Here is an 18,199-nt window from a genome sequence, read left to right on the forward strand (position 1 = left end):
CTTTAGAAAAATTAATAAAATTATACCATAATTCAAAATAAAGTCCGAGGATTGAATTAAGTTGTGAATTCTATTTGGATTGTACAAGTCACCGACTCAACTAACCCAAGATTTCGAGTTAATCTGATCGTATATAACCCAAAAGCTATTAAAAAATTATGGACCTCCAAGAAAAATTAGTTTAAAATTTTTTTAAATTATAAGGGCTAAAAGGGTAATTTCCCATAAAAGTTAAAAAATAGTTCATGTTTTATTGGGTGTAATAATTAAAACTCCCAAATTGGTTGAAAATTTTGTTATTTTATTTTAATTAATAAATAAATGACATACGGAACTTACTTTTCACATTTTGTTATTGGACCTACTTCCTTTTTTAATTGTTTTCATTGTCTAACAATTCTAGTATAATAATTTAAATAATTGGTACAACATTAACAAGAAAATAAATTATTAATATAGTTTTATTAATATATATACTAAAAAAATCACTATAATTAACTTTTACTAATTATTTTCAATACTAATTTGAATCTGTCCTTTAACGTCCAACTCAACTTATACGAGTGCTCGACATTGGATTAAGCATATCTAATAGTATTAATTAATTCAATTTTGGTTAAAAACAATTTAAATTGACCAAACAGTTTAAGTCATTAGGAGAAAGACAAAACATATTTTCTTAAATAAATAAATAACCACAATTTAGTAGGTATAGCGCATTTATTTTTGAACCGCTACTTTAAAATATAATAATTATAGAATAATAATACAGTAATTACACCAACCACTAAATATTATAATACTTATTCAAAACAGACCTAGAAATTTGGGGGAAAATAAAATTCACATAGCTTTGATATTTGAATTATTTATTTCGAAAAATAAAGAGAGGAAATTTCCGATGTTTTGAATAAATCCAACTTTTATTATTATTATTATTATTATTTATTAATGATTTTCCTGTGAAGTGCGGCATTGATTGGGTAGTGGGTACCCAATTTTGAGGGTAATTAAAATTGTGACCCCATAACTATTCTTATTCACAAAACGCGCATATATTTTATGATGTTTACAAAAAGGCACCTTTTTGGATTCCTTTAATAATACATGTCTTTATTTATGTCTTCATTTCCCCTTTTCTTTTTGTTTCATATCAACAATTTTGAGCCTATATTATAAATTAAAATATAAGAAAAAAAAATACCTTAAATTTCGTTTGGTATTTAATAAATATTCAAAAAAAAATTATTAATGCCTTCAAACTTAAAAATAATTTAATGTATCATTTTTATTTTAATATTTATCAACTTTTTAAATAAATATAATAAATTTTAATATCTAAATCCTTATTTTTTTTTTCTTAGGACATGAAACTGTATTAAGTAAAAATCTCATGTACAATTCTGTCTAGTGGTATTTAGGACCATTATATATATATACCCTAATTTATTTCAACAACCAAAGAAAATAAAGAAACTTCAATAAAGTCTATAAAATTAAAATCTCCCAAAAAAAAAACCTTAATATATATAAATAAAATAAGCTAATAAAGCAAGATTTTTTGGATCATGAGAATCTTTCTTTATCTGGTTACAATAAATAGACTATTTTTGAATAATTTGATCAAAAAAGTCTTCCATCACTACAAATTTGGTAATTAATGTATTTTCTTTATTTTTCCTCCCATTTGGATATTCTCAAAATTATGATTCCTATTTTGAATATTTGTCTGTTTATTGTTAAAATATTTTAATTTTTAAGGTCACCATAAAATATATTAGATTGGATTTGTTCGGGAAAGCCCAAAAGCCCAAATTGGAAAAAGAAAAAATAATACTTTTTACCGCAGCCAGGATTCGAACCTGGAATTTCACAACTGAAATTTACCATTTGAGCTACTGCGGATTTCAGTTGCACTATTATTGTGTAAGATATATAAAAAACTTTATTAACTTTGTATATACCATCAAAATGGTTAAGAAAGGAATCCATCTTACACTATAATTAAAAACATTACATTTTCTTATTACTGTATTTATATTCAAAATTATATGGTTTGTTCTATACTTAAAATGCTTTCTATTGTTAGAGTTGGTCCTCGGTCAACGATTTTTGTTGCCAATCTTGATTATTAATGAACTAGGATTGAAAATCAATACCAAAACCTAAGATCAATGACTAATGACTAGCAACTAAAACCATGGAGATCATTGACCAATAGTTTCATAAATATATATTAATTAAACTTGGGCTTTTCTTTTATTAGAAAAAAAAATGGGCTTTTCTTGGATTTCTTCGAGCCCAAATTGGTACAAGGAAAAAAAAAAAAAAAAAAAAAAAAAAAGACTTCCGCAGCCAGGATTTGAACCCGGTATTTCACCCAAAGAAATTGATCAATTGTGCTACTGCGGATTTTTAGACATTAGTTGGCCACTAAAGTTTATATACTTTTAAATAGTGGCATATGGTTGGGAGTGCATACATCCACTACGATCCACGCTTTAAATAACCCATGATTGACCTAGCTCAAATTTGGATGGAGTAGTAAAAGCCCTTCTCATCTTCTACGAATCGTTTGACGAAAAATACTTTTTGAATGGAGTATAAGAACTTGGGATCATCGATCTCTTCCTTCAAGATTAAGACGAGTCGATGTCCGTAGACAACGTGAAAACACTTCATGATGTCGAATTCCAAAAACCAGGCTAATGATTCCTTGATCCCGAAACCTTCCGAGTATCTTTTTGATAGGCATCTCGAGATGTATGGGGAATTCGCTGCTGATAGATCCTGCCTGGTGTTCTCATATTTCCCCGCCACGGGTCTTGGCTGATTTCCCTTCCTATAATTACTTTGATGTTTCAAGTCGCTAAGTCTGAAAAGTCCAGAGAATGCAAACTAGCCACGTAGCTTGGATATAGTTTTTAGATTAGAGAGCCATGGACTCGAGCTACCACCAAACTTACCAAACGACATCCCTCTCAACTTAGTCACATGCAACTAGGCTTGAAGCTCGAGAATAGAAGATTTTTTGTAATGTATTTTTATTTCTTAATACAAACTAAATTTTATATAGTTTAAATCGTTTTTCTTGCATGCATCCACCACGGTGAGGGCTTTACACACCTTATACGTAGTTAAGGGAAAGCTTGTTTGTCTTGATTCTAGACTAGATTGGAAAAACCCTATGACTGACCTAGCTCAAGTTTGGACGGAGGAGTAAGAGTCATTCTCACCTCCTACTAGTCGTAGAACAGAAGATGATCGTCGATCTCTTATTTCAAGATTGAGATGAGTAGATGCAAGTCAATGGTGTGCAAACACTTCCTAATGTCAAATTCCAAAAAATAAGGCTAATGATACCTTGATCATGAAAGGTTCAGAAGTATTTTTTTTTAGTAGTGAGTTGTTTAATAAATTATTATTAAGTTATAAATTATATTAATGGAATCCAATCCGTTCAACCACTACGGAAGCGACAATTGCACAGAGCTGCTGAATCTACTGATTGGGTATACGAATTGCAACTTCCTGCGTTTATTGATATCAAACACACCCTTCTTCATCCATTTCCCACACCCCTTTCGAAAATCCTCAAGGATTTTCATCTCGAGGGGTCGGCGGATTCGTCTTCGATTTGTCTCAGAAATGTTCGAATCGCCTGTCCAAGAAGGATGGCGGTATTGGATCCGATGGCAAGTGCCTGTTTGTGGTCTGACAATCGCCATTCCCTGTGTTTTCGCTGTGAAATTTATCCGAAAATCAATGGCTGAGCCTTTGCTTCTCAGTGATTTGTGGGCTACTCACTGGAGGCACCTTAGCCCTTTATGGCTTTTACTTTACAGGGCTTTTGCTTTTGTTTGCTGTGTTCAACTGCTGTATGAGATTGTGGCCTTACATGGACCCTTTGTCTTCTTTTTCTACACTCAGTAAGTTCAATTTCCTGCTTAAGTTTGCTGCTAGAGCTCCTGGTTGTTGTCTAATGTTCTGTTTCTTTTGTGAAACTGGTTTTTCTAGGTGGACTATGGCATTAGTAGCTATCTATTTTGCGGTATGTCTGCTATGAATTTGGTCTATATAGCTTACTTTCAATATAGTGCCTAAAGTTTTGTGTAGACTGCTTCCAAATCATTTGATATTGGTTACTTTGGCTGCAAAATTTTATGAAGTTTTTGTTCTCGTGTAATTTGTAGCTGGGGACCATTGTATCTGCATATGGATTTTGGTATCCTTCAAGGAAAACCCAGTCCAAAAATGAGGAGGATGTTAAACTCATGGAAAAACCTTTGAAAAATAATGGAGACAGGGTTAAAGTGGATACCATCAAGGTGCAAAACAAATATGCTGAACAGGAGTTTCAGGAGAAAGCAGGATATTTAGGAACTCTGATGCAAATGACATATCTGGTTCATTCTAAATCCTTTCTCTCCACTATGATCTTTTGTACTTCCTCAACCTTTTTAACACAATATGTTAGGAGATTCCACGTTGGTCGGAGAGGAGAACAAAACATTCCTTATAAGGGTGTGGAAACTTCTCTCGTATAGATGCATTTTAAAATCGTGAGGTTGACGGCGATACATAATGAGCTAAAATGGACAATATTTGCTAGCGGTGGGCTTGGATTATTACAAATGGTATCAGAGTTAGACACTGAGTGGTGTGCCAGCGAGGACGCTGGCCCCCAAGGGGAGTGGATTATGAGATCCCACATTGGTTGGAGAGGGGAACGAAGCATTCCTTATAAGGGTGTGGAAACCTCTCCCTAATGGACGCATTTTAGAACCGTGAGGTTGACGGCGACGCGTAACGGGCTAAAATGGACAATATTTGCTAGCGGTGGGCTTGGATTATTATAAATGGTACCAGAGTCAGACACTGGGCGATGTACCAGTGAGGACGTTGGACCCCAAGGGGGGTGGATTGTGAGATCCCCACATCGGTTGGAGAGGGGAACGAAACATTTCTTATAAAGATGTGGAAAGCTCTCCCAAACAAATGCATTTTAAAATGCGAGGCTAACGGCGATATGTAACGGGCTAAAGCGAACAATATCTGCTAGCGGTGGGATAGGGTTGTTATATGTTATGAGATATGTGTTTGTCCTCAATATATAATACTTCATTCTAAATTGATTGGTTGATACATCATAGCTCATGAAAATAGAAAAATTGGACTCATCAAGTTGAATTTCTTTCTGTAAAGAGTTCTCTAAGTTCCCTCTTTTGATCTTTACGCCAAATTGTAAGCTCATAGGCGGTTTCGTGAGGATTTCTTGTCTCTTCTTTTGTATTATTTCATTACTAATGAAAGTTGTTTCTCATTCTTTTAAAAGATACTATATAAATACGTGCCTCATTGCACTCGTTTTCTCCTTCTTTCTATGAACTTTTGCATGACCTATGCTTTTTATGCATTTGCAGGCAGCAGCAGGTGCTTCTGTATTAACCGACGTAGTGTTTTGGTGCCTTCTCGTGCCATTTCTACTTGGTGAAAATTTCCAAGTCAGCCTGGTGTGTATTAACTTTCCTTAGTCAATTTGATTCGGCTAGATCTCACATTGGATGGAGAGGAGAACGAAACATTCCTTATAAGGTTGTTGAAACCTCTTCCTAGTAGACGTGTTTTAAAACCATGAGGCTGACGGCGATACATATGAGTAAAAGTGGACAATATTTGCTAGCGATGGGTTTGGGCTGTTACAAATGGTATCAGAGCCAAACATCGGGTGGTGTGCTAGTGAGGACGCTGGACCCCCAAGGAAGGTGGATTGTGAGATCCCACATCAGTTGGGGAGGGGAACAAATCATTCCTTATAAGGGCGTGGAAACCTCTCCATAGTAGATGCATTTTAAAACCGTGGGGCTGACAGCGATACGTAATAGGCCAAAACGGACAATATCTGCTAGCGGTGGACTTAGGTTATATAGAGTGCGTTTGTTTAGACCATTCTCTTCGTTGACATTGCTAAACTAATGCATACTTTTTGTTGAGCTTACAATTATGTTCAATGAGATTAATAGAACAACAGTTTGATCCCTCAAAACTCTCTTCATTTTACACTAATATAGTGCAACATTCTAGTTTCCACTGCATACTTCACCTCCATTCCTTTTGTCTATTTGTTCTTGGCAGTTGATTGGTAGCATACACGCTCTGAATGCTGTTTTTCTTCTTGGAGACACTGCTCTCAATAGCCTTGTAAGTATCACACGTTCAAGAAGGAACAAAACTTCATCATAATCTCTTGTCCATGCTCAACCGAGATGCTGCGCTTTTGCAGTCATTTCCTTTGGGTGGTTTTGCATACTTCGTGGCCTTCGGCGGTCTCTACATCGCCTTCCAATGGACCGTGCACATGTGCTGTGTAAATTGGTATGCAGTTGCTTCGTCTTCTTGATTTTCCTTTTAGTATCTTTCAAAAGAGTGAAAATAATAGAGTTCTGTTAACTTACCTCAGGTGGCCGTATCCTTTCCTTGAGCTCAGTACACCTTGGGCTCCTCTTTGGTAAGCTGTGACTCTCTCGTTAAATTGCCACTAAACTTAAAAACTTGAGCTGACAAGTTAGGATTTGTTTTGATATCATTACATACATATACACACACACATAAATATATATATAATGCAACACTAGTGAAGAAATTACATGGTAGGAACTTCAACATAGAATTCATACTTTGCTACCACCCATGTATTACAAACCACCCCTTTCCAAGCTCTCAGCTTTACTTTTAATTTTCCCAAAAAGTCTCGTACCAATAGAGATGTATTTCGCACTTATAAACTCATGGTCAACCCTTAATTAGCCGATGTTGGACTCCTCTCCAAACCATCCTCAACAATCCTCCCCTCGAACAAATTACACCATAGTGCCTCCTTGAGGCCTATGGCGCCCTCGAACAACCTCCCATTAATCGAGGTTCGACTCATTTTCTGGAGCCCTCGAACAACGTACACCCTTTGTTCGACACTTAAGTCACTTTTAACTACATCTTCAAAGCTCACAACTTTTTTGTTCGACATTTGAGGACTCTATTGACATGGCTAAGTTAAAGGGCATGACTCTAATACCATATTAGAAATTACGAGCCTCTATAATGGTATAATATTGTCTACTTTAAGCATAAACTCTCATGACTTTACTTTTGATTTCTCCACAAGGTCTCGTACCAATGGAGATGTATTCAAAGCATAAGTTATGATTTGTTTTGATAGTACATTCCCCTCACTTTTGGTTATAAAAAATTAGCACAAGTTCCAGAGAGCGGCTCTCGACAAAAATGATAATGTACATATCTTAAACGTGTTAAGCTAGTTCTAAACTCAAAAACTTAAGCTAATAGATTACGATAATACCTTTATAACATAGATACATTTGATAAGTGTGACATTTTCCCTACAGGTACATTGGTTTAGCAGTGATTCACGTCCCCTGTTATGGGATATATGCACTGATTGTGAAGACAAAGTACTCACTTCTGCCAAGATTGTTTCCTCATGCTTTTGTCAGATCATTTTAGGTCTCCTCTCTCTCTAATATATATAAAGGTTGCAGGTGCTATATTTATAAACCAATGGAAATGCAATATTTTAATTAATAGTAATTAGAAAAAAACTAGGTCAATGCTGCTTCAAGTATGTGGTGTTATTTATGTAGTGTATGTGGGGAACCAAACAGGCTTCAATATCAATGTCGGGAAATTTAAACTTTTGTCGTTTTCCTCAACTTTTATTTGTATATATAATAAACATTTCATTATATATAATATGTGGTAACACGTGTATGTAATTTGTTAAAAATATAATAAACATTTCATTATACTTGTAATTTGATATTTGTTTAAAATATAATAACAATAAAACAAGTAATTATAAAAGAAATAAAAGTTTGGTATAAATTGATATTTATTAAAAATATAATAACAATAATAATAAGTAAAAAATAAAAAAAATAAAAAAAAAAGGAAAAAGACAAATTGGGGCGTTTTCACATTTCACGGCCCACAAAAGGTATTACACGCGGTCCAAATAGCGGCCCATGACCAGCAGATACAAAACAAGATCAAAAATTACAAAAAAAAAAAAATAAATGCGGTGAGCGTGGATCGAACACGCGACCTTCAGATCTTCAGTCTGACGCTCTCCCAACTGAGCTATCCCCGCATTTGTACATACAAGAACTTCAAAATATATCTCTAGGTGACCTTTTTAGAAACTATCCAGTCTGGTAATGTTCGTTTCATCGGGCTGTCGTGCGTTCGTTACAAGTCTCTTTCTTCGTGGTTGCATCCTGAGGAGTCGTAATGCACGTAAAGTTGGTGCCAATATGGGTTCAATTGGATCGATCCAACAATCTTGTACATGCACTGACTGTTCTTTTGGGTTATCCTTGTAGTTGATAATCACAGCCGGTGAGGATTGTACGTGTCGTGCATGGGGAATAGATGGCAAACAACTGGAGACGATAAAGGAGCATATGTGAGCTGCGAAAACTTTTCTGTTTTGACTAGAGTTTCATATAGTTTGCTTTGGTGTACTTTATGCTGGTCCATTACCTCAAATTTTTTATCAATACTTGCTAAACACATATATTTTGATTCTCCTCTAATACCAGATTCCCATTTTAGTTGCTTCCTTTTCTCTCTCTATTTCCGGTTTAAATGATTCAACTTGCAAAATTCAAGGGTTTAAGTTCTATTTTTTAATTTATTACACAGGCAGAGGCGTATGGAGATGTTTGTATGATCCAATGTCATCTCTTCTTATTACTACTGGCTTTGATTCTTCTATTAAAGTGCATCGGCTAAACACTTCTTTATCTGTGACCTCCAATGAACCTGCTGAAAGTGCAGAGGTTTTCACTAGTTGTATTCCAAATTCATTTGATCATAACGGACGTATGGACAGGTGAGGTTCATTTTCCAGAGAGCTCCTTCAAGATTTCTTGTAGATATACTCATCATTGAATTTCAATTTATTTCCTCGCTTTTATTTTCTGAGGGTGGGAGTGACAACCACTCCCTTTATATGATCTTACTTTCATTTGCAGTAAAAGTGAGTATGTGCGCTGCTTACAGTTCTCGTCTGAACTTACACTCTATGTTGCCACCAACCGTGGTTATCTGTATCGTGTCACAGTATCTGACACCATGGATGTAATTTGGACCAAACTTGTGCAAGTAAGCGAAGATGTTCCGATTGTTTGCATGGATTTATTAGCCCCAAGTCTGTCTGAAGTTTCCTGTGGAGCTGAGGATTGGATTGCTGTTGGAGATGGTCAAGGACGAATGACAGTTGTAAAAGTTCTACGCAATTCAAATGCCCTTAAACCTGACATCTCATTTAACTGGTCAGCTGAAATGGAGAGACAACTGTTCGGAACCTTTTGGTGCAAGTCACTTGGATTCAGGTTAGCACCATTTCCTTTTTTCAACTTGATAATGGTGGAACCACCAGCTGAGATCTTTATATAAGCTGTGGTTGGACATAGATTCATGTTTTACAGAACCTTGAATCCATTATTTCATTTGAAGCTCCCCAGACATGAGATCCTCATGAGACTGATTGATGGTCTGAAGGAAACATTCTAAGGAAATTTAATTGTGCAATGTTTTTTTTTTTTTGAAGTCTGAAGGACATCCCTCAATTTCTTTAAAAAATGTGGCAATATTTTAGAACCTTGTACCCTTGACAAGAACGGCAGAGAGGGGTTTAAATATCATTTGCTGGATATAACTTCTTTCTATTTATTTTGTAGGTACATATTTACTGCTGATCCTAGAGGCGTATTGAAACTCTGGAGGTTATATGATCATGTATCAGGTTTTCTCAGAATGGCAAAAATTATAATGCATGTCTTATGGAAGAATATACATCATGCTTTGGCATGAGGATTATGTGTTTGGATGCGTCATTTGAGGAAGAGGTACATTTTCCCTTTTCTAAATACCATGTAATTGCAGAGTTACTTCCATTGATGATGTCATGTTTTAGAATTGGCCTTATGATCAATGCATTAGACTTTATTCAAACAGCCTCAATTGTGGTCTTTGACCCCATTGGTGTGGTGCATTACGTGCCAATGTAATTGAGACGGCTTGAACCATCTTTTCATGCACTGCATTTATAATTCCCTTTGGATCTCAAACAACATGGATCGGAGCAGGTATTACAAATTCAATGTGGTGGATGGCGGCGTCCGTATTCTTATTATCTTGGTGACATACCACAACTTAAGAAATGTTTTGCATATGTCAAGTCCCCATTCATTTCTGTCATCTCCTTTTTTTACTGATATTGATAACTTCTCTTGGGAGTTTATCATTTTTCTTGTTTTTAATTCAGGATGAAATGATCTATATTCATCGCTATTGGTTTTCAGACAGTGAAAGAAAAGTGTTTTCTCAAAATTTGCACGTACAATTCATGGCAGAGAGTTGCATTCTTTGTGCTTCATACCTGAAAACTGTACACCTAAAGTTGACAACAAGCATGGCATCTCATCCAGATCTAGCTGGATTGCAACTGGCTGTGAAGATGGAACTGTGAGGATGACTAGGTATGTCATTTTTAGTGTTGTTGTTCTTATTATTTATCTCTAGCATCTGACTCGACATTAAAAAAATGAATCAGTAAATATCTGATGAATCTGCCAACTGCTAAGGCATTGGACATGTTTACCGCATGTATTGTAGATCTCCATCTTATTAAAGAAAAGAAAATTACCTTTCAGTTTTCCTTGTTCCAGAAAGTAGTGTTAAGACTGATAAGGAGCCTGTAATTGATGCAATTGTACGATGTTACAGGTATACTCCTGACACCAATAATTGGTCTGCTTCAAATTTGCTTGGGGAGCATGTTGGGGGATCAGCTGTGAGATCCGTATGCTACATATCGAAAGTACACTTGATTTCATCAGATGAGACTACTGTACCTGATGTAAAAGATATACAAGAATCCGACTCAGACGATAGTGAAGATCCTACTTTACTAATTTCAGCTGGTGCGAAGCGGGTATTAACTTCTTGGCTACAGAAGCATAGGAACCTGGAGGAAATGGAACAAACAAATGGTTGTTTACAACATAATTGCAAAGTTATTTGCGAGCCCTCTGGATTTGTCTCATCAATTTCCTTCAAGTGGCTTTCTACTGATATGCCAACCAAGAATTCGACTTTCCATAGAAATTCATTCAATACAAGGAAAGATGAAGCCACGGCTGCATCTAGCGTAAATCCTGAAATGTCTCTCTACTCTTCATCAGGAGATGTTCATTGATTTTCAGAAATGGCCTTGTACAGGAAGAGGAAGCCAGGGTGGCAGACGGGGGAGATCTTTAAGTGCCGTGACCAAAAGTCGACCAATCAAAGATTTGGTTACTAAGAAAGGGGCAGACAATGCCAACTTAAGCATAAAAAATCAAGATCCTTACGAAAGCTCATCCAAAGTGGACATATCCATAGCCGATTCAGCTTGCTCTCAACCTGTTTGTTCTACCTCTTCTGAACTAATTTTAAGCACCAGCAATTCTTCCTCTGAGACCAGTGAAATACAGCCTATTCATGTTCTAACCAATGTCCATCAATCTGGCGTGAATTGTTTCTTTGTCCTGTGTAGGTGTCTGGACAGATGGGATTTGGGTGTTTTCAACCGGTCTCGATCAAAGGATCAGGTGTTGGAAACTCGAGGCACAGGGGAAAATGGTGAGTATACACATTTGATCATTACTGTGCCAGAACCGGAGACCATTGATGAGTCTGTGACAGGTTAGTGGATACTTAATTCAATATACCCGATGAAACTTGTCATTACATTAGCTTGATCCACCCTCGTTTCTTGGCTTTATTTTTCTACAGGAACCATTATCAAATTGCTGTAGCTGGAAGAGGCATGCAAATTATTGAGTTTCTACAGTCTGCGATGCTGGCAGAAGATAAAAATAGGAAAATATCTTGATATGCGTGAGCTTGTAAATTTAATTACAGGGGAAAGGGAACATATTACCCCTCAGAACAATACTACATGCCCCACAACCAGGTACTCCTCACCTTCAAAAGGATTCCTAGGCCTCATGATCCAACTAAATCTGTACCCCATGTGCCTGCCCGGGGCTCTTCCTCGTTCTTACAGGTTTCACCCAATAGCTGGCTTTCACCCGTACTACACTTGAACCAAATATTTGATTACACAAAACTGAGCTTTCCAGCCCGAGCTCTTTCCCTTGTGAGTTGTTATTCAGTGGGTCCATGACTCTTCTCTGCCTTTCTTCCCTTCATTTTTCTATGGCCTTGAATGAATCTAGTTGGGGCCTATCAACATGCTTTAAGAATCTCTCCATACTGGGGACTATGCATCTTGTCTCTTTTTGAAACGGTAACAGTAGTCTGATGTTCTGAGAGCAAAAATCAGAAAGCTTTCCTTATTGTGTTTTGGTATCTGTATGATTTGTAGCTAAATATGAGTTGGGAGTAAATTATGATTCTAAATAGTCACATGGCTGAAAGAATTTTGATCAATAGTTTAATCCCTTGTGTTATATTTGCTTAGTTCATGGAGATTGATAAGATAGGTGGCGGCTCAACTTTAGCTGCAGATGGCCTTGTCTGTTCTTTTAAAGGATCAATTAAGCAGCAATTTGCTCGAGATTGTTTCAATGATTATAACATTGATTGATCTTCAACATTTTGATACAACAGTTTACATTTTACAGGCTATTCTCCCATTGAAGTTGAATTGAAAGCTTGTTTAAACATGACTTGGTAATTTCACTTCCCAGGGACAAAGTTGGTAGCATAAGCCCATGCATTGTTGTTGACAGGATCTGCAAGATGATCTGCGAGGTTCTCCAAAGGACCTTTTCCTGTTACAATGGCCTGTACAAAATATCCGAACATGGAAAACATTGCAAGACGGCCGTTCTTGAGTTCTTTAACCTTAAGCTCTGCAAATGCCTCGGGATCGTCAGCCAGCCCGAGGGGATCAAAGCTACCTCCGGGGTAGATGGGATCGGTAACTTCTCCAAGTGGTCCTCCAGCAATACGGTAACCTTCAACTGCACCCATTAGCACTACTTGAGATGCCCAAATGGCCAAAATGCTCTGTGCGTGAATAAGACTTGGGTTTCCAAGATAGTCTAGGCCACCCTCACTGAAGATCTGTGAACCAGCCTTAAACCAAACTGCTTCACCAAACTTGACTCCATTTCTTGATAGAAGCTCTGGGAATACACATCCTAGAGCCCCGAGCATGGCCCATCTGCTGTGAATCACTTCCAGCTCCCGGTTCTTGGCAAAGGTCTCGGGATCGGCTGATAGACCTGCAGTGTCCCAACCATAGTCACCAGGGAACTCCCCTTTGAGGTAAGATGGAGGCTCACCAGATAGTGGTCCAAGGTACTTGACACGGTCGGGACCGTACCATGGGCTGCCTGAGGAAGCTGCTGGCTTTCCAGATCTCCTCATTGAGACTCTACTGTTGCTGCGAACCGAGGATGAGAGCTCGGTTGGTGCGTTCAAAGGAATAGCCTTTCCGGTGAATGTAGATGAAAGAGCCATGGTTGCCATGCCTACCAACTTTAACACAAAGGAAGTAAGGCCTCAAAGTGCTTTTGAATTGAGTTATTGATGAAATGCAAGAAGCAAGAAATCTTATTATACAGTGTCTGATGAGACCCACAAAGTCTATCATTGTGGATCTTCATCCTCTTCTAATTGGTTGATGAGGAGATATGTAGAACTCAACGATCTCCATTATCTCACTCAACCAATCAAGGAACAAAATAATTGATTAGAACACTAATCTTGTGAATGATCCCTAGCCTTTAGTGGTCCTCAAGCTGACACCAAGAGTATTTTCACAGGCTGTATCATTTGACAAATGAGTAGCACTTGCGACAAATAGTGCATAATACAAGGTTAGATAGCATCTGATGCTCGAAGAATGCCCATACCCTTTGGACCCACATCTATGAAGCAATTTCGGTTTCTGTTTTGTATGTTTGAAAATTTTGTTTTTGAAATTTGGCTATGAATTCAAATATTTTTGTCTAAGAACAATTTTTTAAAATAAAAGATCAAATGGTTTTCAAATGTGGTTTAAATGTTTCATCTAAGATCACGTTAGGTATATTTAGAGCTACTTTTGATTATATATCGGAGCGAAATATTACCCAAAGCACTTAAAACCGTTAGGCACATATAGATCGAAGTTAACATAAGCTCAATTTAGATACTTTTTAGCTCACATTTAAAAAAAAAATATTAGCGGTGATTCATACTACTTTTGAACCTTAAATCTCTATGCAAAAAAATTGATATTGAACATTTTTCTTCGACGAGTGAATGTCAACAATGTTGCTGCCTTAGACGTCAATTTGCACAACTCTCATTGGCAATGTCATTTGATACCTCTAGCGATGCCCCTTGACAATGATAATGATGTGACATTGTGCTACGAGCACAAACACTAAACGGTGATAACTAATAATAATTGACAAACTTCTATTGGTGTCATGGCTTGATCTAAAAACAGTATTTATGACAACATATGGTAAAAATACTTCTAGCATCAGTTTTGAATGAAAAGTGAAAAGCTTTAATATATGATGAGAGATGACAATCAATAACTGATAAACATAAAAAAATAGTATATTAATGATACATTGATGGAGGAGGCAAACAATCACTAAAAAAAGGTTCAAAATTCACTGATATATCCTTCGTAGTTCTATCGGAATGCATATTAGTTATAGAATTAATTAATAGCAAATAAGCATGTTTAACTACTACATTATAAACATCTATTACTAGAAAAACCTGCCATATTCTGTTTAGAAAGAAGCAACAATTCAGGTTTTCTTCAAAAGGGATGCATTTTCCAATGAAAAACCCACGATTGTAGATTCTTCTACTGCCTGCTTCTAATAGGAAAAAATAAATATCCAAAGAACAAATCTAGTTTTAACTTTCAGAACCTTGTAGACGGCTATTAATTATTGATATGAACTTTTTATTAAATGAAGCCTAAGATCTCTACTCGCATAGAATAAAGGTCATACAGCCAAAAAGACACCCTATAATCCTCCCAAAACCCCTACTAATATGAATAAGAATTGCTGTCACAATCATTGCAGTCATTTACTCTTAGTACCAACAGCAATTTGGCCTCGGACATTATAAAAACTGGTACAAAAAGGATACATCATGGAGGTAAAATAAGCAAAAAGAAATGGAGGAGAAGCAAGTAAGGTGGGGACAAAAGGATCTCACATGTGAAAAGAACAAGAACATTAGTAGCTACTACCTTGGATTATAAGGGCAGCACACATATTATTCATCCCGTGGTAACAAAGGTCGGTTTACCACTTTCCATGGCGGCTTTGAACAGACCAACCCCCATCTCAAGATTGAGGCTTCTCCCATTTAAGGGGCTTCACAACTTCCCAGGTGAAATCAGGGTCATCCCTTCCAAAATGTCCATATGCGGCTGTCTTCAAGAATCTGCCATTGCCTCCTCTCTTCAAGTCCAGGTTGATGGTCATCATTCCGGGTCTGAAGTCGAAGTTCTCCTTCACGATCTTGAGAATTTCCTTGTCGGGGATCTTCCCGGTTCCGTATGTGTCGACGAAGACTGACAATGGTTCAGGCACACCAATGGCATAAGAGACCTGCACGATTGCCCTACGAGCAAGGTCGCTGGCTACAATGCTCTTGGCAGCCTGCCTGACGATGTAAGCACCACTTCTGTCCACTTTGGTTGGGTCTTTTCCTGAGAAAGCACCTCCACCGTGAGCTCCCCATCCACCGTAAGTGTCGATGATGATCTTACGACCAGTGAGACCTGCATCCCCATGTGGGCCACCAATGACAAAGCGGCCAGAGGGATTGAGGTGGAAGATGGTCTTCTCATCAAGGTACTTCTCGGGGATCACAGGCATGATGACATGTTCCTTAAGGTCAGCTGCAATCTCATCGTTGGTGACAGTTTCATCGTGCTGGGTGGAGATGAGAACCGTGTGGACTCGAACAGGGACCATGGCACCATTATCATTGTAGTACTCAACAGTAACTTGGGTCTTACCATCAGGTCTCAACCATGGGCAGGTACCATTCTTCCTCACCTCAGTGAGGCGAGCGCCAAGCTTAGTTGCAAGAACGTGACTAAGAGGCATGAGTTCTGGGGTCTCATCTGTGGCATAGCCAAACATGTGACCCTGGTCACCAGCACCAATTTCCTCAGGTCGTTTAGTGAAATGGCCATGGACACCTTGGGCAATATCAGGGCTCTGCTGCTCGATGTTGACTAAGACCTTGCAGTTGTCGGCATCGAGACCCACATCATCCGAGATGAATCCAATGGAACGGCATGTGTCACGAACGATCTTCTCATAGTCCACAACTGCCTTGGTGGTAATCTCTCCAAAAACCATAACCATGTTCGTCTTGGTGCAGGTCTCACAAGCAACCTTGCTATCAGGATCTTGGGCAAGACAAGCATCAAGAACTGCATCTGAGATCTGGTCACAGAGTTTGTCTGGGTGACCCTCGTTCACAGACTCAGAAGTAAATAGAAAGTTCTCCATTCTCTCAACCTACAAGGCAAAATACGAAAACATACAAAAATCCACAAATCTTCTTCAGTATTCAAATATAGAAAGCTTATGCGCCCAGCAATAGAGAATAGTCATAGGCATATAAGCATAACTCAGAATTGATTCTAGAAATTTTCAGTTGAGAAGTGAACATTTCACTTCGAATACGAATCAGCGTCTTCTACTTAGAAAAAACGTTTACACCAAAAATAAGACAAAAATTAAGCGATTATCAGTCCAAATTCGTAAGAAGAGAAAGAAATCCACAGCTCTAGAGTTCACTAAACAAAAAAACCCCAAAATCACAAGGCCACATCTCCATAGTGAAACCAATATAAAAAAGGATTACAATAGAAAATTCCTTCAGTAATCTCAAGTCATCGAGTGAGAAATGACTAAACAACGAACAAATTCGAATAGAAAAACAACAGATCAACGCCACACTAACAACAACCAGACATTCCAGACGAAGAACAAAAACCACTTCAAGACCAACCCAACAAGCTAATCCTCAACTCCTATAAAGAAACCAAAAGAAAATCCCCACAATAAAGCCCAAAGTGAACAAAATTTCAGACACCATGGCAGAAGGAGCACGCAGACACACAAACCCCAATGACATGAAAATCAGAAACATCCATAAAACACAGAGGAAGCCATTAAAGGCAAGAAAGAGAGAGAGAAATGAACCTGGAAGAGGAAAATTGGCTACAGATCTGAAGGAATTTATGAAGTGAACTAAAAGAGAAGTCGAACTTTCAGAGCAGAGAGAGCCAAATAAAGAATCGGCGCTCGATGACACGAAGATACCAACCTCTTGCTGCTCATATTTATAGAAAAAGTTCGAGCTGACAACCGGTTACCGATACAGCCGGTATGAATTCTCCCCATTTGGACATTGGTGTTAGAATCTTCTACTTCAAGCATGGCATTCGGTTAGTTGCTTCAACCAATATTACAATTTTTTCGAATAATTAAATTTTAGTTTTTCTTTAATTAAAATATTATTTTTCATCCACATATTTAATTCAATTTATTTCTATTCTTAGTTTAAATTTAATTTTTTATTCAAAGGAACAAATAAAAAATAAAAATTAATTTTAATCATAAACTAAATTTAAATCGCGCCCACATGTCCAAATGACACGTATTGGTCTATTAACAATTATTTATTTATTTAAAAAATAAAATTGTTGAAAAATTAGACACATTTATTCAAATTTGAAGTTTAAATTGATGGGGTCTTTATATTATCTCTAGTTATTATATTATTTTTTTGCACTACGAACTTCACATCGTTAATTGAATTTCTATTTGATCTTATCAGCACTCGATTTATTGTATTAATTAAATATATTATAGTTTAATATAAAATATTATTTATTCTTTTATTTTAATTTGAATTATAATGGTAAAGAAAATAAAAAAAATAGGGTGGAGAAAATAATGGGTGATTGGAATTGGTTGGGGGTTGGTGAGGTTTTTTAAAATTTGTGTGTTTAGGTTTTACCGGCAGACGTCGGTCGTCACCAACCCCAGCAGGTTTTTTTTTTTTTTTTTTTTTTTTTTTTTTTTTTTTTTTTTTTTTTTTTTTTTTTTTTTTTTTTTTT

General features: G+C 36.9%; 3 protein-coding genes, 1 non-coding gene and 1 pseudogene across 4 annotated transcripts; 2 read left to right on the forward strand and 3 right to left on the reverse strand.

Moving 5' to 3' along the window:
* The first annotated feature begins 3,451 nt into the window (after positions 1 to 3,451).
* LOC111482095 lies at positions 3,452 to 7,719 on the forward strand. Its single transcript, XM_023127747.1, has 8 exons — positions 3,452 to 3,929; positions 4,018 to 4,051; positions 4,194 to 4,406; positions 5,424 to 5,513; positions 6,136 to 6,201; positions 6,284 to 6,375; positions 6,461 to 6,508; positions 7,404 to 7,719. Exons 1-8 carry the CDS (start codon positions 3,649 to 3,651, stop codon positions 7,519 to 7,521), a joined length of 942 nt encoding a protein of 313 aa, XP_022983515.1. The 5' UTR covers positions 3,452 to 3,648; the 3' UTR covers positions 7,522 to 7,719.
* A 372-nt stretch (positions 7,720 to 8,091) lies between these two features.
* Positions 8,092 to 8,164, reverse strand: TRNAF-GAA. The gene has a single exon. It is a non-coding gene; the product is annotated as a tRNA-Phe (tRNA).
* Positions 8,165 to 8,304: 140 nt separating this feature from the next.
* On the forward strand, positions 8,305 to 12,431 carry LOC111482014 (annotated as a pseudogene).
* A 213-nt stretch (positions 12,432 to 12,644) lies between these two features.
* Positions 12,645 to 13,638, reverse strand: LOC111481846 (chlorophyll a-b binding protein of LHCII type 1-like). Its single transcript, XM_023127420.1, has one exon. It carries the CDS (start codon positions 13,561 to 13,563, stop codon positions 12,766 to 12,768), a length of 798 nt encoding a protein of 265 aa, XP_022983188.1. The 5' UTR covers positions 13,564 to 13,638; the 3' UTR covers positions 12,645 to 12,765.
* Positions 13,639 to 14,993: 1,355 nt separating this feature from the next.
* LOC111481528 (S-adenosylmethionine synthase 2-like) lies at positions 14,994 to 17,391 on the reverse strand. Its single transcript, XM_023126986.1, has 2 exons — positions 17,280 to 17,391; positions 14,994 to 16,589 (listed from the first exon to the last, which is right to left on the reverse strand). Exon 2 carries the CDS (start codon positions 16,578 to 16,580, stop codon positions 15,399 to 15,401), a length of 1,182 nt encoding a protein of 393 aa, XP_022982754.1. The 5' UTR covers positions 16,581 to 16,589; positions 17,280 to 17,391; the 3' UTR covers positions 14,994 to 15,398.
* Between the last annotated feature and the right edge of the window lie 808 nt (positions 17,392 to 18,199).

The sequence above is a fragment of the Cucurbita maxima genome, unplaced genomic scaffold, assembly GCF_002738345.1.
Source record: "Cucurbita maxima cultivar Rimu unplaced genomic scaffold, Cmax_1.0 Cma_Scf00007, whole genome shotgun sequence".
Taxonomy (NCBI): Eukaryota; Viridiplantae; Streptophyta; class Magnoliopsida; order Cucurbitales; family Cucurbitaceae; genus Cucurbita; species Cucurbita maxima.